The sequence below is a fragment of the Ornithorhynchus anatinus genome, chromosome 16, assembly GCF_004115215.2.
Source record: "Ornithorhynchus anatinus isolate Pmale09 chromosome 16, mOrnAna1.pri.v4, whole genome shotgun sequence".
NCBI classification, from domain to species: Eukaryota; Metazoa; Chordata; class Mammalia; order Monotremata; family Ornithorhynchidae; genus Ornithorhynchus; species Ornithorhynchus anatinus.
Genome location: NC_041743.1, coordinates 34,784,927 through 34,810,241, shown reverse-complemented (window position 1 = coordinate 34,810,241; position 25,315 = coordinate 34,784,927). Strand labels below are relative to the sequence as shown.

The following is a 25,315-nucleotide window of genomic DNA, read 5'->3' as shown; positions in this document are numbered from 1 at the left end:
TGCCTGGTTCTGTGTGTGATCCTTTCTGGCCATCCTTTCCTACCCCCGCCCCTTCGGAAGAGCCCCTCCCTCTGTCCCTTGAAAATCTGTTGTGTTTCTCCCCCCCTCCCCGCAACCCTACCCCGTCCCTGGGGGAGCAGCCTGCCGGGCCGCCGGGGAAAAGCTGGCCGGGCCCCCTCTGGGGACGGACACATAAGACACTTGATTACTCAGCTGACAGGCGGTGATTTCTCAGTCACGCAGAAGTGACCCAGGGCTCAGGGCTCGGGGGCCCACGGGCATAAATTCCTATGAGGTCAGAGGGAGGCTTTGGGAGGGGGAAGGGAGTGGACGGAGAGAAAAGCTGGAGAGACAAGGGTCACATCCTTCCACAAAGCCCCCCACCCGTCGCGTCGCCCTCCCTCTGCTAAACAGAGGCCAGAGCCCCCTCCTTGCTTGCTGGCACACCTAAAACCAGTGATGGGGGGCGGGGGCGGGGGCGGGAAGAAAGGGCCCCGGATGTCTGATCAGAGAGAAACTGGGAGGAGCTCCTTGCTCCCCGACCCCCGACCCGCCATTCCTTCAAACCACTGCAGTTCCTAAGTGAGTCACATAGACACACAACACATTCACAGCTTCCTCCAGCCTCCTGTGACAACCACTGGCTCATAGGGGGAGAGGGTGGGCCCTACAGCAAAATACCAGGGAAGAAGCCAAGGCTGGTGGTTGCATGGGGGTGTTGGGGGGAGAGGGAGTGTTGTGTGTCTGGCACCCCGACAGTAGGGAGCAATACTAGTGAGGCCGGGTCCCCTGGCAGGCCAAGCCTGAGCACAGGGAGGGAAGGGGCATCCTGTCCAGAGGGGCGCTAGGTTCCTCTTGCCCCCGCCTCCCCAATGCCTCCCCCAGATCCTGCCTCCACACGTCCTGTCTGCATGCGGACTTAACCAGATTACTGCTCTGGAGGAAAGCAAGCGAGCTAGAGAGCGTGGAGAACTGAGCAGTGTTTCCTGGAACCTGACGGGGCTGTACTTGGCCCCCACACAGTTTTCAGTTTCCTGCTTGGGCAGGTTTGAGACCCAGTCGAGTTTGGTGACAGTCTTAAATTTCAACCCAGGCTGGTCGGTCTGTGGGGAGGAGGGAGGGCAGGAGTGAGCAATTAGCCACTCCACCCTCTCCATCCCCAGTGCTTGTTATCATCCATCAATTGATGGAGAAGCGGTGTGGCCTAGTGGGAAGAGCACAGGCCTGGGAGTCAGAGGACTTGGGCTCTACTCCCAGCTCAGCCACTTGTCTGCTGTTTATCCTTGGGCAAGTTACTCAACTTCTCTGAGCCTCAGTTACCGCATCTGTAAAATGGGGATGAAGACTGACAGCTCCACTTAAAACAAGGTCTGTGTTTAACCTGATTATCTTGTATTCATCCCAGGGTTTAGTAGAGTGACTGGCACATAGTAGGCTTAACAGATACCCCTGAAAAATATGAGCACTTACTATAAGAAAAGCACTGTACTCTGCTCTTGGAAGAGTCCGATAGAGTTGGTCCTCCTGGGCCAATTTCTCAATCAGTCATTTATTGAACCTTTACTATTTGTAGAGCACTGTACGATGCACTTGGTAGAGTACAATAAAACAGAGTACCTCAGTAGGGCTCAGTTCTGCTGCTCTCTTTGTGTGTGGGTGGAGGGGGGAGAGATGGGAGATAAATTTTTGCCTTGTCTGGAGGGAAGCTTGGTATCTGTTCCCCCACCCTAACTCTCACCCTTGCACCTCTCTGTCCTCCTGCACCTCCCCAACCCTCTGAGGCCAAGATTCCTTGATGGGACGAGGGGTCTGGACCAGAGGACTGAATGCTGGCTCTGGAGAGCTTCTCCAGGCAGTAGGCCTGACCAGGGGCCCCCTAGCTCTGGCCACCTCCCCCCTGCCATCACGAGTACGTGCGTGCATACACACACAGACACACACACACTCTCACACACAATGACCTCCCCCTGAACCACGACAAAGTAAACCAGCTTTTCCCTAGGCTTTAGAGCAGGTCCCAGTACTTGCCCTCCCAGCGGAGCCAGGGGCTGTGGACCGGGGAGGTGGGGCTGCTGGGGCTGGGTACACTCCCGCCTCTGCTCGTTGTCACCGCCTTGAAACGGCACCTTGCTGCGTGACCTTGGGCAAGTCATTTAAATTCTCGGTGCCTCTTACCTCATCTGTAAAATGGGGATTAAGACTGTGAGCCCCATGTGGGCCAGGGACTGTGTCCAACCTTATTAGATGGTGTCTACCGCAGTGCTTAGAACAGCGCTTGACACATTGTAGTGCTTAACAAATACCATCATCATCATCACCTTCCCCCCAGTGGTACTGACTTGGTCTCGACCCCTGCCCAAAGCCCCAGGCTCCCCAGTCACCCTTCCAGTGAGTAAGGCTGGGTCCTCTTAGAATTCCTGCCTGGAGGGGACTGATTTGGGAGAGAAATTGATCTGAAAGAGCCACTTCTCTCTCTGAGGGAAAAGGAAAAAGAACAGCACCAGGGTGTGGTGGTGGAGTTGGGTGGAAGGCCTGGGCATCTCCATCTGGGTTCACTACCCCAGGGAGGTGCCCCAAGGCTAGCTGATATCCTGGAGGATGAGAGTCTGGAGAGCTTGGTTCTGTACTCTGCCAGACCCAGTGGCCCAGGGATAAACAAACACAGACACACACAACCACTCCCCCACTCTCTAACCCCTCCCGTTCCCTATAGCTGAGGGAACTCCTCCAGGAAAAGGGCAGAGGGAATCCAGGATTGGAGAATCTGACACCATTTCCTGACAAGCCAGTCTCATCCACACAAAGGGGGCCCCTGCCTATTATGGAGGGGAGGAAGGCAGGGGGCACCGGAGGGGAGAGCTGAGGTGAGAAGATCGGGCCCAACTGGCCCGATCAGAATGCACCTGGGTGGGAAGGGGAGGTGAGTCAGCCCTCAGCTGAGCAACTGGGAAGGTGAGGGGGCAGGAGGGGTTGGCAGAGAGTGGGTGCCTAGGCCCAGGTGGCCCCGCTCGGTCGGTCGTGTAGTCTGTTTGATTTACCTGGAGAGATGCCTGGGGGTGGTTGGTTAGGGAACCATGAGGGATGGTTCCAGGCCCAGAGAACACGCCGATGGAGGAGGGAGAGGGAACATAAACTGGAGGCAGGTATCTCCTCCCCACCCCAGTTCTGTCTGTCCCTTGGATCCGTGACTGCCCCCTCCCCAGGAAGGACCAGAACTCAGAATCTAATCCCGGCTCTGCCACTTGTCTGCTCTGTGGCCTTGGGCAAGTCACTTCACTTCTCTGTGCCTCAGTTACCTCATCGGGAAAATGGGGATTAAGACTGTGAGCCCCACGTGGGACAAGGGACTGGGTCCAACCTGATTTGCTCTTATCCACCCCAGCGCTTAGTAAGTGTCTGGCACAAAGTAAGTGCTTAACAAATACCGCAGTTATTATTATTATCATTAGATAGAGGTTGGGCAACCTCTGGAAGCTTCCCAGCCCCTTCCACACCTCACGGAAGGCCCAATTTTCAGCTCCCTGCCCCCCACACGGGGGGAGGAACAGGAAGAGTCAGTCAATCGTATTTATTGAGCACTTACTGTGTGTAAGAGCTTGAGAGTACAATATAACAATATACCAGCACATTCCCCGCCCACAGGAGCTTACAGTTTAGAGGGGGAGGCAGATAATATAAATAAATGAATTACAGATATGTACGTAAATGCCGTGGGGCTGGGAGGGGGGATGAATAAAGGGAGCGAGTCGGGAGCGGAAGATGAGGAAAGGGGAGCTTAGTCAGAGAAGGCTTCCTGGAGGCAATGTGGCTTCGATTGGGTTTTGAAAGGGGGAGAGGAAATGTCGGATCTGAGGAGGGAAGGCTGCTCCGGGCCAAGAGGCAGGACGTTGGCTGGTGGTGAGATAGACGAGCTCTCCCGATTAGACTGTAAGCCCGTCAATGGGCAGGGATTGTCTCTATCGGTTGCCCAATTGTCCATTCCAAGCGCTTAGTACAGTGCTCTGCACATAGTAAGCGCTCAATAAATACTATTGAGTGAATGAGCTGGAGGTACAGGGCCGTACCTGGCAAAGAGGTTCAAGGGTGGGGGGTCTTTGCCGTCTCATCGCCCCCACTCTCCTGGAAGACGGCCTGCAGGCAGGGAAAAGCCCAGGGCCGCGGCCCCCTTTGTGTGGTCCCGGCCTGGAGCGCCTAGCTCAGCCCCCGGTATTAATCATCGAGGACAGGAGCCCGGCCCCTTCAAAGAGCGACGGCGGCGGCAGCTGCCACTGCAGTCCCTTCCGCAGGCTCACAGCCCCTCCCCCTGGGAAGGCCCGGCCTGCACAACGAAGTCAGGGAGCGCACAAACAGAAAAGGGGAGCAGGGGGGCGGGACGGAGCGCCTCTGGGCTTTTCACAGATTAGTGCCTCGGCCGGGTGTGCAAGCTTCGGTGTGGGTGTACCCCCAAATGTCAGCACATTCCTAGGCCAGTGTGAGATGCGGGGAGCCCGTAGTGGTCTCCTCTCCCAGGGAGCAGAGCAATGCCAGGTGGGGCCAGGGGGGTGGTATCCATAATAATAATAATAACTGTGGTATGTGTTAAGTCCTCACTGTGTGCCGGGCACTGTAGCGAGCGCTGGGGTAGATGCCAGGAAAGGGGGTTGGACACGGGCCCTGTCCCTCATGGGGCTCCCAGCCTCCAGCCCCATTTTACGGATGAGGCCTGGAGAAGTGAAGTGAGTTGCCCAAGGTCACACAGCAGACACGTGGCGGGGGCGGGATGAGAACCCACGCTCGGTAAATACCACTTATTGATTGATTGCGATTTGTGGAGGCAGTGAGCATCCACCCGCCCCTCCCCATGTTACCGATGACTCACTGTGTGAAGAACCCGGTCCCGGATTTTGGACTGACAGAGGAAAAGGAAGGAGACCTTGGGGGCGGGGGTTGGGGTTTAAAGTCTCAAGGGCAGGGCTCAAAATGGTACAGTCACTGGCAGCATTTCTAATTTAACTTGTCTCCTGCACAGAGTCCAGAGCGGTGGGGGAGAAGGGGACACAGTGGCCATTTTCTGCCTTGGGAGAGGGGGAGGTCAAGCAGCTTGCACCCCCAGTTAGAAACGGGGCCCAATCCATCTCCTCTGCTGCAGTCCAGATTCAAACTTCAACATTCCTGCGCTCCGCTAATAGGTGAGACCAGACAGAAAAACCAAAGCACCAGAACATACAAGTCGACATTCCATACAAGGGACAAACGCAGACCTGGCCATCCAGGAGACCCAGGTTTTTCTAATTCCAGCTCTGCCGATTACTTGCCTGCTGCGTGATCTTGGGCAAGGGGCTTAACTTCTCTATGCCTAGGTTTCTCTTCTTTAAAATGGGATTTGGTACCTGTTCTCCCTCTCCTTACATTGTGAGCCCCCAGGTGGGACAAAGACTGTGTCCAATCTGATTCCTTTTTATCTACCCCAGCGCTTAGCACCAAACTTGGCACATAGTAAACCCTTAAATACTCTATTTACTATTATAAGCAAATGGAGAGAATAGAAATATGTGCCATTGATTATATGGAAATCCTCTAGACTTTAAGCTCATTGTACGCAGAGAACGTCTACCACCGGCTCTCCCAACAGCTCATTACAGTGCTCTGCTCACAGTAAGTGCTCAAAAAATACCACTGATGATGATTCCTCACCTGAAGGTGGCCCTAATCTAGGAAGTCTTCCTGGAAGGGGTGGGTTTTAGTAGAGTTTCAAACTAGGGGAAAGTCCAGATTTGGAGGAGAGGTTGGGAGAATTCTAGATACGAAGAATACATTGAGCAGCAGTATGGCCTAATGGATGGAGTACAGGCCTTGGAGTCAGAAGGACTTGGGTTCTTATCCTGACTCTGCCACTTGTCTGCTGTGTCCTGGGGAAGTCACTTTTCGTCTCTGTGCCTCAATTCCCTCCTCTTTATAAAATGGGGATTAAGACTGTGAGTCCCGTGTGGGACAGGGACTGTGTCCAACCTGATTATCTTGTATCTACCCCAGCGCTTAGTACAGTGCCTGGCACACAGCACTTAAAAAATACCATTAAAAAAATAGACTGTGTTGTTATAAGTTTGTATATTATTTGTGTAGGAGTTAATTTATTTAGGAGTATGTAGGCCTATACTCCTTCCTGAGCTGTTAATAGCATTTATTAAGCACCTCCTGTATTTAGAGCATTGTACTAAATGTCTGAAAGAGCATAAGAAAATTAGTTGGCAGGATCTCTGCCTTCAAGGAGCTTTCAATCTGGCAGGGGAGGTAGACACTAAAATTCATTCGGGACAATGGCTAGGAATGAGAGAAGTTGTACTCTTCTACTTTTTTTGATCCTCTGAAACTCCCTTCTTCACTTTATCCTCTGCCTACCTCCCTAAAGAAGAGGAGCTCTCAACCCTAACCTAGCCAGTCAGTGGGGGTGTGAAGGAGTGCTGGGGTCACAGAGGTTATCCTCTAGCAGAATGGTTCCACCATTTGTCTGCTGTGTGACCTTGGGCAAGCCCTCCTGAGAGCTCACCTCCTCCAGGAGGCCTTCCCAGACTGAGCCCTCTGCCCCTCCTTCCCTCCCCAGTCCCCCTACTCCCTCCCTCTGCTCTACCCCCTTCCCCTCCCCACAGCACTTGTGTATACTGGTATATATTATTTATTTAGTACTCTATTTTATTAATGATGTGTGTATATCTATGATTCTGTTTATTTTGATGGCATTGATGCCTGACTACTTGTTTTGCTTTGCTGTCTGTCTCCCCATTTTAGACTGTGAGCCCATTGTTGGGCAGGGATTGTCTCTATCTGTTGTCGAATTGTACATTCCAAGCGCTTAGTACAGTGCGCTGCACCTAGTAAGCACTCAATAAATACAATTGAATGAAGTGACTTAACTTCTCTGGGCCTGTTACCTCATCTGTAAAATGGGGATTAAGCCTGGGAATCCTATGTGGGACAGGGCCTGTGTCCAACCCATTGATCTTGTATCTGCCCCAGCACTTAGTACAGTGCCTGGCACATAGTAAAGGCTTAACAAATACCATTAAAAAAAAGTAAAAAAACCCTGAGGAGCTACAAGATAAGTATGGGTAAGGACTGAACTAGACCCATGGGCAAGGCAGCCCGGCCATGTCATCTTTATGAGGTGTTTCCTGGGATTCTATGGAGGAGTGGACGGAGGGGTGATGCTGAGAGCCACACCACCCATCTTGAGAAGGGGAAGAGGTGGGGTTTTCCAGGGAGGACTGGGAGGGTGAGATCAAGGTGAGAACCAGGATTACATAAAGGGAGAGGGGACTGCTGTCATGATGCCACTCCACCCTCACACCTAGGGGCATCCTTCCTACCCTTCCCCTGGACCAGAGACCCTGGAAGCAGCGTGGCTCAGAGGAAAGAGCCTGGGTTTGGGAGTCATGGGTTCTGATCCCGGCTCCGCCACTTGTCAGCTGGCTGACTTTGGGCGAGTCACTTAACTTCTCTGGGCCTCTGTGACCTCATCTGTAAAATGGGGATAAAGACTGTGAGCCCCACGTGGGACAACCTGATCACCTTGTATCCCCCCCCCCAGCACTTAAAATAGTGCCTCGTACATAGTAAGCACTTAACAAATGCCATATTATTATTATTATTTCCCCCGCTAACCTCCCTTCAGGTTCTCAGGGGTCTATTACACGGGGATCAGAACCGGTGGCCTCTAGTCCTATCCGAGCCTTCTCAGTCTCCCACCAGCCAGGTAAAGGTGAGGGCATGGAGGAATGGTTGGGGAGGATGAAGCAGAAACGTGAAGTATGTTATGATTGGGGCAGTGGAATAATAATAATAATGTTGGTATTTGTTAAGCGCTTACTATGTGCATATCACTCTTCTAAGCGCCGGGGGAGATAGAGGGTCATCGGTTTGTCCCACGTGAGGCTCCCAGTCTTCATCCCCATTTTTACAGATAATAATAATGTTGGTATTTGTTAAGCGCTTACTATGTGCAGAGCACTGTTCTAAGAGCCGGGGTAGATACACGGTCATCAGGTATCACATAAGGCTCACAGTCTTCATCCCCCTTTTACAGATGAGGTAACTGAGTCCCAGAGAAGTTAAGTGCCTTGCCTAAGGTCACACAGCTGACAAGTGGCAGAGCTGGGATGAGATCCCTGAGGCCCAGAGAAGTGAAGTGACTTGCCCACAGTCACCCAGCTGGCAGAGCTGGGATTCGAACCCATGACCTCTGACTCCCAAGCCTGGGCTCTTGCCACTGAGCCACGCTGCTTCTCTCATTCATTCAATAGTATTTATTGAGCGCTTACTATGTGCAGAGCACTGTACTAAGCGCTGGGAATGAACAAGTCGGCGTGGCTCAGTGGAAAGAGCACGGACTTGGGAGTCAGAGGTCATGAGTTCGAATCCCAGCTCTGCCACTTGACAGCTGTGTGACTGTGGGCAAGTCACTTAACTTCTCTGGGCCTCAGTTACCTCATCTGTCAAATGGGGATTAACTGTGAGCCTCACGTGGGACAACCTGATTACCCTGTATCTACCCCAGCGCTTAGAACAGTGCTCGGCACATAGTAAGCGCTTAACAAATACCAACATTATTATTATTATTATTATTAATCACGGGTTTACAGTCTCTCATGAACACCTCCCCCGCTCCATCATGTCTCTTTTGGGGGTGAGGGGGGGGTCCCCCAGTGAATCTTGACAGCTGCAAGCATGCGCCCTCGGCGTTTCCCCTTAAAGCCGGAGGGCAGGGGAGCGGCGGGAGGGGAGAATGGCCGCCAGGGGGGGCGCACGGTTGCCCTTTTAAGAGCAGCCGCCCGACTGATGGAGCAAATGGAGGCGGGCGGGTCACGTGGCGGCGGCAGGCGGGGAGAAGGCCCGGGGCAGCCAATGGCCGCCGCCACCTTCGAGGCCGCTCCCGCCTCCTGCGGCCGGGCCGGGCCGGGCCAGGCCGGGCCGAGGCGGCGGCGGCATTGGCGACACTTCCGGACCGGACAGCGCTCCCCTCCCCCGAGCTAAGCAGGCACTGATTAAAGGACCTGCCGCCGCTTCCTCCTCCCTCGCACTCCCTCCCCCCTTCCCCCATTTGAAAGAAGTCGAGGCAATGGCTGGATGAGCAGCTTGAGGTGAAGCTGCCTCTTTAAGGGCGCCCTGGAGGAGGTGGTGGTGGAGGTGGGAGAAGGGGTCGGATGGCCAGGTGGGTGGATGGATGCAGCCTGTGGCCGGTCCTTCTGGCTAGCACCCCCCTACTCCATCCCCTTCCCTGGACAGGAGAGAGCCTCTCCTTAGCTGGGCCTTCACTCCTACAGTAACCCATCGTCCCTTTGAGGTTGCAATATTTAAAGGGGGGGGGGGAGAGGAACGCTGCCCCCCGCCTCGTAATTTCCAAACCTCTAGCCCATCCTGAGCTGCGGGGACCATTTATAACCCAGTCCGCAGCCCGCCGGACTCTCTCTTTCACTACCCTCTCGAGGCGCGGTGAAGTGTTCTTCCCGGTGAAATCGGTATAGGGTTTAATTTTGTTTCTCCTTTTCATCCCCTCCAAACTGAGGGAGGGGATCGCCTACATTCGGACGGGGGGCGGAGAGGAAGGAGAGCAGAGAAAGAGCAGCCCCGGGCTTCCTTGATCTGGCAGATAATTATTTTTATTAGTATTAAAAGGGAGGGGGGAGAAGGGTCTCGAGACATCTATTTTTATTAAACAGATTTTTTTTAACCCACACACCCAAGATGGCTGAAGGTGGCTGTGATGAGTTGTATGTTGGCTTTTTTTTTTTTTTGATCTGACGATAAAGCCAAAAGGCAACAGCAGCAGCTGCTGCTGACTGCACAGTCTCAATCCGGAGTTTCCCCTCAGCTGAGCAGAGGCAGCGGAGGCGCCGGCTGGGGCAGGGAGATTCTAGCAAAGGACTGGCTGGTTGGAATCGGTTTGGTTTTGATTACTTTTTCGGGGGGGGGGGGAAGGAAACGATCGGGAGGGATCACCCAGCTCTTATTTATTTTTTTCCTCCTGAATTTTCTTTTTTTTTTTTTTTTTAAAAAAAAGCCCTCTGCGAATTGAGCAGGAGCGACAGCCCAAGATGGCTGGGGACTGAGCCCCGTCTCCCCGGGATTGCACAGAGTTCAGCCCTCCGGGCCCGCCCCCCGCCCCCTCTCCTGTGCCCAGCCTGGCTGGCAAGTCCCCGGGAAAGAGGGAGAAGAAAAGAAAGTGGGGAGGGGGAGGGGGAGAGCTGCGGGGGGGAAAGGAGGAGGAGGGAAAGGGAAGGACTCGGGCAGGGTTGAGCATTAGCAGTTGAGAAAAATTCCTTTCCAGTTGGATCAAGGCTTGTTTTCCCCGCAGCCCGGGTCCGAGACGGTCTTTGATTTGGATTTCGGGGCGCGGGGGCAAGAGTGCGGAGGGGCCTCCTGCTTTCCGATTTAAAGAGCCGGAGGTGGGAAGGAAACTCACCCGGGAGACAAGGAGAAAGACTGGAAGCGGCCCCCCCCCTTTTTTTTTTTTACTTTTCTCCCCCTCCCCCTTCCTCCCCCCCAGCCCTTTTTTTCCCTCCCCCTTCCGTTTCTATTTGTGAGAGGAGGAGGAGGAGGAGGAGGAGGGAGGGAGCTCCGGGCTTCTCTGGCCGCGGACTGGAATTTCATCTTGAATGAGTGACCGCTCTCCCCCGGAGCCGCCCCTCCGCCCAGGCCCGGTCCGGGAGGCCCTCGCCGGCCGCTTGCCCGCATCCAGCCCCGCCGGGCCCGGGGTGCGGGACCGGGGTTAAAGGCGGGGGGACGGGCCGGTCCTGTGGGCCGGTGGCTCCGCGCCTCGCCCTTGGAGGGGCCGCCGTCCTTCCTTCGACGCTCGGGCCCGGGAGAGGCGAGGCCGGGGCGGAGCGCGGGCACCGGCCGGAGGGAGGAGGTGGACGCCCGTTCCCCGGCGCCCCGCAGCCCGATCGTGCGGCCGGGGGGGGGGGGGGGTTCGGGGGAGGGTGGTGAATGGCCCCCGGGCCGGGTGATGCAGCGACCGCCCCCCCCGACCTTGGGTAAACTGGGCCGCGCCCGCTAGGACCGGAGCCGCAGCCTTCGCCCGCCGGGGCGTGAAGACCTCGGGGGCCCGAAGACCTCGGCGGGCCCGGACCCAGCCGCCTCCCCCGGGGGAGGAGAGGGGGGCGCATGTTCGGACCTGGTGGGCGGGAGCCGACCGGCCCCGGCGCTCATGCCCGGCCCTAGCCTCTAACCCTCGGAAGACCGTTGGGGATCCGGGCGGGGGTCGGGGGGGAGGCAGGCAGCCCCCTCCCCCATCAGTCGCCCCCCCCCCACCCCCACCCCCAGGCCGCCGCCATGGCCGAGAACTGGAAGAACTGTTTCGAGGAGGAGCTCATCTGCCCCATCTGCCTGCACGTCTTCGTGGAGCCCGTGCAGCTCCCCTGCAAGCACAACTTCTGCCGGGGCTGCATCGGGGAGGCGTGGGCCAAGGAGGCCGGCCTGGTGCGCTGCCCCGAGTGCAACCAGGCCTACAACCAGAAGCCGGGCCTGGAGAAGAACCTCAAGCTCACCAACATCGTGGAGAAGTTCAACGCCCTGCACGTGGACAAGCCGCCCGCCGTCCTGCACTGCGTCTTCTGCCGCCGGGGCCCCCCGCTGCCGGCGCAGAAGATCTGCCTGCGCTGCGAAGCGCCCTGCTGCCAGTCCCACGTGCAGACCCACCTGCAGCAGCCGTCCACCGCCCGCGGGCACCTCCTGGTGGAGGCCGACGAAGTGCGGGCCTGGAGCTGCCCGCAGCACAACGCTTACCGCCTCTATCACTGCGAGGCCGAGCAGGTGGCCGTCTGCCAGTTCTGCTGCTACTACAGCGGGGCCCACCAGGGACACTCGGTCTGCGACGTGGAGATCCGGAGGAATGAGATCCGGGCAAGTACAGGCTCCACCCGGCCACCCCGGGGCCCCCGACCCTAACCCCTGGACCCCCGACCCTAACCCCTGGACCCCCGACCCTAACCCCTGAGCCCCCGACCCTAACCCCTGGACCGCCCCGCCGCTCGCCCCCACCCGGGCGCCCTCCCGGACGGCAGGGATGGGGTGGCCACAGACCAGATGTCCGGGGAGGGGAAGAAGGGAGGACGCCTGCGGTCTGGGTGGGGAGATCTGGAAAAAAAAAAATGCATAACTAAATGCGGCAGTTGCAGATGGGAGGCGGGGGAAGGGTAAAAAAAAACAAACAACAAAACCACCAAAAAAAACACTCGTCCCGGACCCCGAGGCTTGGGGACGTCTCATCGGGAGGGTGGGAGCCTGGGCACCTTTGGGTGAGGGGACAGGGGAGCCAGCCCGCCCGGGAAGCCAGGTCCCAACGCCGCTTTTCTCTCCCTCCTCCCACCCACGCCGTAAAACTCCTGGGAAAGTTGGGGATTGGATCTGGGAGCAGATTCTCAGGGTGACGGCCCTCATTTTACACACGCAGGTATATACGCGCGTCTGTCTATGTAGTCATGTTGCAGCGTGCCGTGGAGCATCGGGATTTAATCTTCTGATTGAGGTTTTTAGATTTTATTTTGGGGGTTTTCTTCTAAGGCAGACGGTGTTTATATAGGACCTACATGAAATCACCATGTCAGTGACCCCGGTCGCCGGCTCCCCAGCTGCTGTTTATGTAATGAATGTCCCGGTGCCATTGCCGAGCTGACATGATACATGATGCTGGCATACCAATTAGGAAGTAAACAAAAGCAGCCATGTTAGTTTCAAGCTCCATTAGAAACACATGTTGGGGGAGGTGGGGGGGGGCGGGTGGGAGTAGGGAAGGAAAGAGATCGGAGAGCTGTGTGTTTATTCAGATGGATAAAGAATGGAGATCCTCGGAGAACGGAGGCCTGGGCCACCTTTTTAAAGCGTTATTCCAAAAGCAGAGTGTCAGAGGCGAGAGAGCCAGAGAGCGCTTCCGTCCGTATGAACAATCTTTAAAGTATTTGCTTTCCACTGCAGGGATTTGGGATTTGTCACCCATTGCCCTGAGACCTTTTCAACCGGCCCAGCCCTCTCTGTTTCCAGCACCGCTCCCAGATGAGGGGGAGAGGGGAGTGGTGGGGGCGAAAATCCAATAGGTTTAAGGTTGAGCTGCGTTGAAATCTGGTTTCAGGCAGCTTGCTCCCCTGGGCTGTGAGCCGTGTTGATTACCGTGCATCCCTCCCATTGTAAAGCCCGTCAATGTCAAATCGCAACACCCCTCCCTCCTTCTCTACTGCTGCTGCCGCTTCCCCCCACTTCCCCCATCAAGTCCATCATGCACACCTCCCCTCCCCTCCCTGATGGGACCTGGAGGCCCAGAGCCCTGGATGATGCAATGTTTCCAGGCTTTCAGCTGGCTGTGGGGCGAAGGGTATTCCCCTACTCTTTGTGCTCCCTGCCAGTGCGCCCCTCTCCCCACCCCTGAATGTGGGGAACCCCAGCCACCTGCACACCTAGCTCTTTCACTTTCTGGGGACTCGAGTTCTAAATTCAACCCTAGGGCCTGATGGGAGAGATTGAGAGAGAGAGAGAGAGAGAGAGTGTGTGTGTGTGTGTGTGTGTGTGTGTGTGTGTGTGTGTGTGAGACACATCACCCACCCACCCCCACGACCTTCCCTGCTAATTGATCAAGGCCCATGTTGGGAATAGGAGGAGGAAGAGGCGAGGTGGGGGATGGGGGCATCAGCCCTTTTTATAACCCAGGGTCTGCAAGGACCGGACAAGCTTTTGGGGAAGGGGCATTGGTGGTGTGTGCTAAGAGGAGGCCCCAGTGGCCCGACTGGGGATGCAGACGCTCTACAAAGGCCTGCACAGGGAAATTACTGTAAGGGGGGGGGGGGCGGGGGGAGGCTTCGTGTGTTTGTGTGTGTGTGTGTGTGTGTGTTAAAGCAGCCAGAATGAGTCACCACTTAGCAATAAAAAACTTAAAAAAAGGTCTGGAGAGGATGGGGAATGGGGGTGGAGAGTAATAAATAAAAATTGCTGTATAACAACTTTCCAATCGGATAGCCAGCCGCTGGCGTTTCTGTACAGGGAACGGCCCAATAGCCTCTGAAGAGAGGCCTGGGAGAATGTGAGGTTGATGGGGGGTGCGGGTTTAGGGAGAGGGGAGAGCAGTGAGGAGCAGACCATCCCAGCCTCAGGTTTGGGGGAAAAACCAAAAACCAGGGAGGGAAGAGATCTTCGCCCCACCCACAGAAAGATCTTGGAGTCTGTCTCCGAGACCCCAGTGCTATTAATAAGGTTTAAAAGGGGCAGGAGGGAGTGCCACAACAGGAAGAAGTGCAGAGGCAGGAGAAAGCAAGATGTCCAGCTCCTCAGCCCCAGATCCGCCCCTGACCTTGGCACCTGGAGGAGGGTTCCCCGAGGAGGCTGGGGTTGGGGGCAGGGGCCGGGGGGAGTGACCGCGGTGCCGTGGCTGCTGCTTTTGGGTTTTTCCGACAACCAAGGCCGATCTATACGGAGAGTCGCCCAGAAAGCAGAGGCCCCGTTCTGGCTGCCGGCTCCGCCCCCTGGTTTCAGGGAGGTTGGTTGGTGTCTCCGACTTTTCCCTCTGTGTGCATTTTCAGTAATGATTCACAGAATAGTGCAGCAGACCCGCTCCCAGCAGGCCAGGCCCAGAGACCACCACTAGTTCTTAAAAAAGAATAAGGGAGAGGGAGGTAGAGAAAAGCACAGAACTTTAAAGGCAGCTGGTATTTTGGGATAGTGCGTGTGTGTGTGTGTGTGTGTAGCTCTGAGAGGTTTTGATATGGGCGTATATATTTGTGAACTCAGCATCTTTAAAAACCCAGGCGTACCATGTTCCTCGGGGTTTTAACCGTTTTCAATCGGGAAGTTTCTTTTCCGTCTCCCATCTTCATTTAGAAATGTGATTTCTTGGCCTGTCACTTATTTTCAATTATTTATGTTGGAAAAGCACTTTAAATGTTTTAGGTGAGCATTATAGGCAATTTGTAATTCTCTTTTTATTTATTAAACAGTTTTGGCCCCATTCTGCAGGCAGCCCCCACCTGAGGGCAAGCGGGGAACTAACAGAACCAGTTTTTGAAACAACAAACCCCACTGCCCCTCCAGAATTCATCTGTTAAATTCCCGGGAGCAAACAGCCTTGCCAGTTAGGGTGTGGGAGCCAGGATTGGGTGGATCCTTGGGAGGCCCCGGGTTTCCCATTTGCTACCCTGGTTGGGGGCTCTGGACTCTGGCCTTGCAAATGGACTCCTTTCTTAGAGGGGCCCAGAGCTGGCCATGTGCTGGTCAGAGTTTCCCTAGCCAAGAATAGTTGTAGGAGGAAACTGTGTGACCCCAAAATGAACAGACCCCTGTTTTTGGCAAAATCCTGGAATAACTCAGTCTTGTTCCATTTGCCCAACCCTAGCCTACCCAGTCTCTCGAGGGTCTGTTGGCCAGGGGGACATGGCAGTGAAAAAAGAAAAGGGGGAAGGAGCCTTCTAAACTGGATGCAGGAAGGTGGGTGTGGGGCAAGGAGGAAGTCAGTATTTGCCAGGATACAAAAGTGTGTGTGTGTGTGAGAGAGAGAGAGATGGGGGAGGGAGCAGGCCTGTACAGCCTGATAAGAGTTGGGGGTGGAAGGATCAGCCTGGGCCGTATCCCTTTGATGCTGACTTCTCTGCCCAGATGTGCTAAGGGGAGGATAAACCCGGGGCTTTTGATATGTAGCTGAGGGAGAGAGAGGGCGGGAGTGGGGAAGGCCCCCTGTGGAAAGGGGAGGTACAAATGAATGCCCCCAGTTAGGCTTCTTCATCTCTGGGAGCCATTCCGGAGCTTGTGCAGGGGTCCAAAGAGTCTCTGCTCCACCCCCTCTCCCCCCACATCCAGGGATGTGCAAGGCAGTGGCAGAATTAGCAGGTAGTGGAATGGGAGGAAGCCCTTGGGGCTTGTTCCCCTTCAGAGCTTGGGAGAGGCACGGTGAAGGTCCAGTGACTTGGTGTTTAAGTGGCCAGGTTCTCTGCTAATTACACTCGAGCTCAGAGCTGCTGGACTCTGAACCCCCTAGGGCTCCCTGTGAGAGCATTTTCCAGAGGGCGAAACTGAGGTTCAGATAAAAAAAAAAAAAAAAGGCTCAGTGAGGTGGAGAGCCCAAAGCCTCAATCTGGGAGGGACCCCCTTGTCCATGAAGGCCCCAACTTCCGGCACTTCTCTCTAGCGTGGGGGAGCTGAGACCTGCCAACCCCAACCCTTCCCTCTCCAAGGAGCCTCCTGGGGTCGCACCAGAGCCCGCTGGGAAACTGGAAGATGGATTGGAAAGCCAATTATCCATCTTGTTACAGAGGTTAGTGGTCCTGACGACGACGGAGTCAGTAGGGTAGAGTAGGGGTGGGGTGGGATGGGGGATAGGGACCCTGGAGTTCTTCTTAAAGAGATAGCTGATCCTTGCCCTCCTTCTTCCTTCCCTTGAAGGGCTCTTCTTCCTTCCCCGTCTCCTCATAGATTGCTTCCTCCCAAGCGCTTAGTTCAGTGCTCTGCACATAGCAAACACTCAATAAATGCCATTGATTGAGTGATAGGCATTACTCCCCAGAAGCGGAAGGGTGAATGGGTGCTTCTTTTAGCCCAAGGGGGATGGGCCAGAATTTTATTAGCCAACATCCTCAATAAAGTGGATTGAAACATGCCAGCTTAGGGCTGGGGGGGCGGGGAAGGAGGAAGGATATCACTATACCTTCCCCTCCTTTCCTGCTCCTCCCTCCCTACATCGACTGGCCTCCTCACCGGGCAGTGTGGAGGTTGATCCTGGGCTGCTCGAGATGGGAGCAGAGCTCTGGGGCTCACTTGAGTGCCACTCCTTTCCTCTCCCCTCTGTCTGGGGGGGAGCTAGGGAGCGTAGGTCTGGTCTTCCTTCTGGGACCGACCACCTCTGAGGCTTCCAAATACAATCGATTCCTCTAACTCCAACTCTGTTCATATAAATACCTTGTCAATCAATCAGTGGCATTTACACATGTAGAGATCACTGTACTAAGGGCTTGGAAAAGTGCAACATGATAGAATTGGTAGACACAATCCCTGCCCTCAAGGATCTTATGCTAATCCTATTCCTAGCACCCTGAGACCAATACCTTTGGTTTGAAAGCCATTTTTACCCCTTCCTTCTCCTCAAGTTGATACCTAAACCACCTCCCTGCCCTACCCCCTAAGTGGGGTTCACCCAAGAGAGCCATCTCTCCTGTTGGTCCACAACTCTGAGTCTCTGGTGACATTTAGGGGTTTCGAGGCCTTTGACGTAAGTGGTGTCCAGAGTTGACGATGCCACAACTTTTCTTTTACTTGTCCTAGTACTTGTAGGTTTTCAGGAGGAATGGGCCAGCTCTGGTCTGGTTGTTTTGGAAGGTGTGTCCCCTCAACCGGCCCAAATCCCAGGAGGGTGGGGAAGGCTGTTTTTCACCTGTCGGGGAGGATCTGCTAAACTGTAAACTTTTCACTAGATTGTAAACTCCTAGTGGGCAGGGAATGTGGATTTAGCTTCAGTTGTCCTTTCCCAAACACTTAGCATACAGCATGTCATTTCCCAAACACTTAGCATACAGCATTGCATTCAGTAGATACCAAAATTACTTCTTCCGGTGGGTCACCCCTTTCTCCTCCGGGATCTCTGAGAATCTGTCAAAGAATCAGACCTTGAGTTACCCTTAGAGAGCCTTGGGCCTGGAACTGCAGAAAGGGTGTTCTGGGCAGGAGAAAGTCGAGCATTTTCAGAGGGAATAGGGAAAGGTAAACTGAGGAGAAGGCTCTTGCATAAAGTCCACTAGCCCAGGTCAAGAGGTTTTGGGGTGGAGAAGAGGCAGAGGCTGTCCGGAGAATCCAACTTGGAACCTCCTTCCCCTCCTATCCTCTTCAAGGTGTTGGGCACTGAGGGATCCTAGGGGCCAAGGGGGGCATACATAGCCATCACTTGGGGGGAGCAGGGTGGGCCAGGCCAGGAAGTTCAGGGTGCGGGGGGATGGTGGGGGTGGTGTCCAGTGAGAGAACCTGACCCAGTGACTCTTGGGTGGGCTCTGACCTGGACAGATCCGTTGCCATTTCTTGGAAGCCAAGCAGAAGTTGAAAAGAGTCGAATTCCTATTTTCCAGATGAGAATAACTTCTCACCCTCTCTTCCCCATCCCACCCTGCCTCTCTGAATTGTCCTCCCCAAAAGGTGCTGGAGCAATTGCTGAAGGCAGGGCGTGAGGAGGCTTTTACAGGGTTGATTTGAAGCTTCCCATTGAAAGAATTTTAAAATGGACCCAGCCCAGAAAGTGCCAGGGATGCTGGATGAGCGGTTTGGCTGTGTGGTCCTCCCTGGACTGTGGAGGTTTGGTCCTGGGAGGCCCAGGCAGAGTCTGGAAGTGGGTGTGTGGAGAGTCTCCTAAATAACCCATCCCCCAAGGTGGGTTGGCTTCCCCTCTCCTCCCTCTGGCCCCTCCACTCCACACCCATATCTGGTATTGATTCCCCAGGGTCCGAGAGCTGCTTAGTCCTGGGACCTCTTTTTCATGATTTCCTCCATCTTGCAGGGAAAGACTGGGCGGGTGGATGGCAAGAGACTAGTTCTGGGTGTCATTTGGGGGCTCAGGGACTGAAGGGGGTTGCCTCGGAAAGTGAATTTGAGATGCTGTGTGCAGAGTCGGGAACCCCTAGCGATGATTGTTAAAGAATGGCTGTTCACTGGGCTCCAGCTTTCTCTATTCCTTCCTCTCTGCCCACCTCCTCCCCTCCCCTACCTGAAATCTGAGGCTCTGCAGCCCAGCCGCCGGGCCAGCCCAGCCCAGTGAGTTTGGGAGAGCTGGCCCAGAAGATCTCTTTCTGGTCTGCCCTTCTTCCTTTCCCCAACTCAGGAGGCCTGGGTGGTAGCAGGCAGGTGTCTTAGCCACATCCCCTGAAGGGTGGGACCTTTTTCCAGGGTCCCTGCCTTTTCGACAGGGCGAAGCTCCATCCGGGGAATCCAGAGGTCCGAGTGGAGCTGGTGGTTTTGTGGGCTGGGCCTCAGACTCCCCCTTGCCGCCCCATCCCCCCAGGTTCCGCACCAACCGTATGTCCTGCTGACACTGCATTTGAGCCTAGACGCTGGTCACAACTCCAGTGGCCCAGCATCTTTTTTTTTCTTTTTTTTTTTTTTGTGTGTGTGTGTATGTGCGCGCGCACACCCATGCACTTGCATGTGTGTGCGCATGAATGCACGGGGACAGGGGCTTTCTCAGCACAAGGGGGAGGGGAGAGGAGATGAGAGTCTCCCTAAGGTTTAGGTTTTGTTATCTGGGTATATGGAGCAGGAAGGAGAGGCTTCTGCGGGAGCTGAGTGAGGGCTGCAGGTGGAGTGGGGAGGAGGGGCAGGGAGAAGCAGAGGTGATTGGGGGTCGGGGGTGAGGGGGAGGGAAAGGGAGTGGGAGAGAACCCCCAACCACAGGCCAGCCTTGGCTGCGCTGGGATCGCTGTTCTCCCGGCCTGCGTTTGTGCTCACAGACAAAGGGCGGCTTTCTGTGCCTGCCTCTTTGTTCTCCCATCCTGGTGTGCTGCGCTCCCTATGGCAAAAGCTAATTCCGCTCAGCAGCTCAGAAACTGTGTGTGTGTCCCCATCTCCAACGGGGGTGGTCGGGACAGGCCTCCCAGAGGGCAGAAGGGGCGGAGGCAGTTGGGGTGATGGGAATTTGGGAGCCGAGCTGGAGCTGCGAGATTTCCTCTTCTCTCTCCACCCACTCCCCAGCCAGGTAAAGGGGGTGGGAACCCCCCAGCCCCCCGGAAGGAAGATGCAATAGTTCTGGCCGCATATAGCATCTGGGACCGGCTGTCTTGGCCGCACACTGGGGGCAGGCAAGGCTGCCCGGCGGTCGTGTCTCTCCCCACCTCCCCCGGGTCCTTGCCCCTCCCACTAGGGCTTGGGGGTGTCACTCTGCTTCTTGATCTACCTGGCTTCGTCTTGTTGGAACGCCCGCCCGATCCCCTGATCCTGTTGGAACCTGCTGGGGCCCCGCAGGACAAAGTCAGTGGGGGGCGGTTGGTGGTGAGCCGGCAAGATGGGGAGGGAGCTGCTCACCTGACCGACTCCTCCCAGGCCCCTGGGGGTGGACCCACCCCAGACTCCCCCCACACCCCACCAGAGCCTGCTCCAAATGGGATCCCTCCAAGTGTCCACACCTACCCCAAGAGCTAGCATGCCTCTAGCTCACAGAGGGGAAGGAGGTGCAGTGAGTCATGGAGCGGGCCAAAAGTCAGGATCACCAGTTTTTAACGAGCACCCACTACGAACCGAGCACTGTACTAGACGCTTGGGACGAATGAGGGAAGTTGAAGACCGGTCCCAACCTTGGAGCTCACTGTTGAATGGAGGGAGAGACAACGGACAGGGATCGATGAATGGGTTGGGGTTGGGAGTGGGAGAACAGCTCTAAATAGCAGGCGCCAGATAAATGATAGGTAATAGATAAATCGGTGAGTGCTGAGGTGGCTAATTGGGATGACACGACCAGGAAGGTGAGGGTGAGGAATCGATCCAGGAATGTCTCCTTGGGGACGTGGTGCTTTGGGGAGCGATTTGAAGGAGGCGAGAGATGGAGTTCGGTAAAGCCGGGAGGGGAGGGAGTTTCAGATAGGAGAGAAGGCCTAAGAAGTGGATAGAAGCAGGAGAGCTTGAGGGCAGGGATCCTTCATGTCTGCTATTATATTCACCCAACTGCCTAGTACAGAGCTTGGCCCATGGAAAGTGCTCAGAAAGAAATATTGACTGAGGAGAATAGAGTTAAAGTCGAGAGTGAAGGACAGCTTGAAAGTTTACTCCCAGCCTCCCTCCCCTCTCCCCCAGCCTGTCCACCTTGGACTCTCTCCCTTAGGGAGCTGCCCCATCCCTACCCACCTGCACCTGCTCCCACCCACCCTCTGCAAGGGTAGCTGGCCTCTCCAGGTGGGGCTGCAGCCCCAGTGCCACCACCCCTCCCCTTTTCTGCCGCAGCCCCCTGCTTGTTTGCAAACTCTGCAAAGCCTGCTGCTGCGTCAAGCCCCTGGGGCCCCATTTCCCTTCTGACCTTGATTCTCTCCAAGGTTGACTTGAGGGTTTTATTATTATTATTTATTAACTTTTATACAGCCCCAATGTCCTGTATCAAAGGGCCTTGCCGGCAGCTAACCGTCAGCAAACTCCAGCAACGCCCCTGGCGGGCTAGGGAGCCAAGACCGGCAGTGGCTTTGAAGCCCCCCTAACCCCGGGGCTGCATGGGGGCCCTGGCCTGCTGGAGGGAAGAACCCCAGGTCTTTGGCCTGAAGCGAGTCCAGGGATGGGGCCCCTGGTGGAGAAATGCAAACCAGTTTGGCGAGGGGCACAAGACCCACCCCGGAGGAGGGCCGTTGGCTCCCAGAGGAATGCAGTCCCCCAGCCAGGGCCCCGGGAATGGCCCACGCCTCGGTTCAGAGGCAGCTGCGGGACTCCTGCTCGGAGTGGAGACCGGTGAGAGACTTGGCCCGTGCCAACCAAACCCGCTGTGGATTCCGGGTCGGAACCAGGCGTGGACGGGCCAGAGGGGCCCCTCGACACCGCGTCCTACGGCCCGGAGCTGGGGCCCCAACCAAATAATTGCCCTTCTTATACGCTAACCACTGTGCTAGGCGCCGGGGTAGATACCAGGTAGTGGGGTTGGTGGTGATGATGATGGCATTTGTTAAGTGCTTGCTATGTGCCAAGCACCGCTCTAAACACTGGGGTGGATGCAAGATTATCAGGTTAGATGCGGTCCCTGTCCCATATGGAACTCACAGTCTTTATTTCCATTTTACAGATGAGGTAACTGAGGCCCAGGGAAGCGAAGCGACTTGCCCAAGGTCACACAGCAGACAAGAGGCAGAACCAGGATTAGAACCCAGGACCTTCTGACTCCCAGGCCCGTGGTCTGTCCACTAGGCCATGCTGCTTCACATGGGAGACTGTTGGTACTGTGGTACTTGTTCCTCATGGGGATCTAAGTCTAAACAGGGAGGGAGAACAGGTGTGCAATCCCATTTTTAGACATGTGGAAACAGAGGTTCAGAGCAGTGAAATTATTTGCCCCAGGTCATCCAGGAGGCAGATGGCAGAGCTGGGATTAGAACCCAGATCCTCTGATTTCTAGGCCCGCACTCTTTCCACTAGGCTACGCTGTTCCCCCTAGGATCTCCTTCATCTAGGCGGTAGTGGTTGGCAGCCGAGACCAGAGGGGGCCTGTTGCTGTTTGGTTTCCTGCAGCTACTGGGAGAACTGCATCCTAAAATATCGAGTCTCCGAGCTTCCCTCCGAACCACCCAATCGTGGGCAATGAGCCTCTGAGGAGGTGGTGTCCTGGAAGGTGGGGTTGCTGGAGGAGGTGCCAGAGCCACCCAGAAAACTTGGCCCTTTCTTCCCCCGGCTCTGGCAAGAGATGGCGGTTACCTGTCGTGTGCCCCAGAAGCTTGGAAACTTAAAATTCCAACGACTCATACTTGTGAACCTCTAAAGACCCAAAACGGGAGACAGAGCATGGCCTAGTGGTTGGGGCCCGGCCTGGGAGTCAGAATGACCTGGGTTCTAATTATGGCATTTGTCTGCTGTGTGACGTCACTTAACTTCTCTGTCCCTCAGCTACCTCATCCGTAAAATGAAGATTAAGACAGTGAGCTTCATGTGGGACATGGACTGTGTCCAACCTGATTTCCTAGTATCTGCCCCAGCACTTAATATGGGGCCTGGCACATAGTAAGCACTTAACATACCATAAGTCCTCAAAGCTACAGTGGCTGGTGATGGTTTGTCCTGATCCTAGTGGGGACCCCAGGGCCACACCTCATCATAGTATCCTGCCCATGGTCCTGCTGTCAGGCTGGGTCAGATGAGCAGAAACATTTTGACCTGAACAGGAGAATGACCCTGGCCCTGTGGCTGTGTGTGAATCTCCATCTTGCTCCTACCTTCCCTCCTGATCATTCAGTCGTATTTATTGAGCACTTACTGTGTGCAGAGCACTGTACTAAGTGCTTGGAAAGTACAATTCTGCAATAAAGAGAGACAATCCCTGCCCACACTGGGTTTACAGTCTAGAAGGGGGGAGACAGACATCAAAACAAGTAAACAGGCATCAATATAAATAAATAGAATTATAGGTATGTACATATATATATGAGCTGTGGGGCAGGGAGAAGGGGGGCAGAGCAAAGGGAGCAAGTCGGAGTGACGCGGAGGGGAGGGGGGGCTGAGAAAAGAGTGGCTTAGTCTGGGAAGGCCTCTTGGAGGAGGTGAGCTGTCAGTAGGGCTTTGAAGGGAGGAAGTGTAATTGGCGGATTTGAGGAGGGAGGGTGTTCCAGGCCAGACATAGGGATGTGGGCCAGGGGAGCGGAGTGTGCAGGCTGGAATGTAGAAGGAGTGAAAGGAGGTGAGGTAAGAAGGAGCAAGGTGATGGCTTTGAAGTCACTAGTGAGGAGTTTTTGTTTGATATGACAGTTGATAACCACTGGAGATTTTTGAGGAAGGGGGTGATGCCTAGAATGTTTCTAGAGAAAGATAATCCAGGCAGCAGAGTAAAGTATGGACTGAAGTGGGGAGAGACAGGAGGTTGGGAGGTCAGAAAGGAGGCTGGTGCAGTAATCCAGTGATAGAATGAGTGATTGTACTAACGTGGTAGTGGTTTGGATGGAGAGGAAAGGGCACATCTTGGCGGTGGTGTGAAGGTGAGACTGACAGGCTTTGGTGGTGAATTGGATATGTGGGGTGAATGAGAGAGCAGAGTCAAGGATGATACCAAGGTTGCGGGCTTGTGAGACAGGAAGGATGGTTGTGCCGTCCACAGTAACGGGCCAGTTGCCACTGTGTTTGGACCTGGACCCTGCTTTATTTAGGGTGCCCCAGCCCATGTTGGCCTAGTCTTGCTCTGCCCCTAAATTCCATCCCACTTTCTCCCCCAGTCTTGCAAGTAAGGACTCTCGTTTATCAGCCCCAATGTATATCATTAGATCCAAAGACTATAATAATAATTCTGGTATTTAAGTGCTTACTATGTGCCAGGCACTATACTAAGCACTGGGGAAGTAGAAGATAATCGGGTTGAACACAATCCCTGTCCCACACAGGGCTCTTAGTCTTATTCCCCATTTTACAGATGAGGTAACTGAAGCACAGAGAAATGAAGTGATTTGCCCAAAGTCACACAACAGACAAGTGGCAGAGCTGGGATTAGAACCTAGGTCCTTCTGATTCCCAGGCCTGTGCTCTATCAACTAGGCCATGCTTCTTCTTTATAATTCTATAAAAGAAATAGCATATTTTTCTCACGCCCTGAGGTGCCAAAGGGCTCTGCTGGTAGGGCTGATTTTGGGGGAGCACAACTCTGCCCAGGACAAGCTGGAGAGCTTTTATGACACAGAGGATTGGGAGTTGGATCGGGTCCGGGAAGACTTGGTTCCTTTTTCACTGCTTCCTCTGGTTTACTTCCCCACCATGAGCCTGAGTTCTGGAAAATGGGGGTGGTGGTGACTTGCTTCTTTCTTCACAAGGAAAGAGAAGGGAGGCATGAGACCGTGGGCTGAGGCTGTTTCTTTGGAGGGAAGGTGCAGACTGTAGCATTGATTGTTCCAAAATGGAGAAGCTGAGATCCAGGAGAAGAGAGATCCGGGAGAAGGGTGAGGGCCCAAGTCTCAGGCCAGGCCACAACCCAGGCCCATGCTGTCTTCTCTGGGCAGGCCCAGCAGCCTGCTTTCCATTTCGTGCCCCTCTAGGACCATTGCAAGACAGATCCTAGATTGTCCCTCACCCTTCTTTGGGGTCTACCCCCACCCCTGGCCCCTGAGGCATGTGCATGTACCCACATGTGACCTGGCCTGTTCTCCCTCAGCCCCCTTCCCTTCGAGCCAGGTTCCTCAAGTCCATATGTCTGAGTTTCCTTCAAACCAGACCACAAAGTTGCCTCTATCCTTTCCATCCACCCATCCTGACCCATCCCACAAGGGCTCTCAACTTCTAGGTGTTCCCAGAGAACTACTGGAGGGGCTTTTTGGTGAGTTGGTTGGTATTTTTTTCAGGACATTTGACCTTTCTTTTCCTTCCCCTCACTCTTTGCTGCTCCCTTTCCCCATCCCACTTCAATCCACCCCTGCCCCCCAAAACCTGCTGTGCCAGCAACAGAGTCTTTTAGTCATGTGGGCTTGGGCCGAAAGAGGCCACGGTGGCTGTTGCCGTGGTGACAGCTAAGCTTCCGGCAGCCCCAGCTCAGAAAACTGTAGGCTCCTGCCTGGTCCAGTCATTCCTCATGTCATCACCCACATCCCGGCCACCTCCCATCCCCAGTCTCCCTGCTCCGGGGGGCGGAGGGGGTAGTGTGGGAGATGATGCACTGCCGCCCCCCCGCCCCCCAACCCCA

General features: G+C 55.0%; 1 protein-coding gene across 1 annotated transcript in view; it reads left to right on the top strand.

Moving 5' to 3' along the window:
- Positions 1–11,295: 11,295 nt before the first annotated feature.
- Positions 11,296–25,315, top strand: part of TRIM8 (tripartite motif containing 8) — a 28,962-nt gene continuing 14,942 nt past the window's right edge. Inside the window, exon 1 of the mRNA XM_007667718.2 lies at positions 11,296–11,874. Within this exon, the coding sequence (XP_007665908.2) occupies positions 11,305–11,874 (570 nt within the window). The 5' untranslated portion in view covers positions 11,296–11,304. The remainder of the gene's footprint in view (positions 11,875–25,315) is intronic.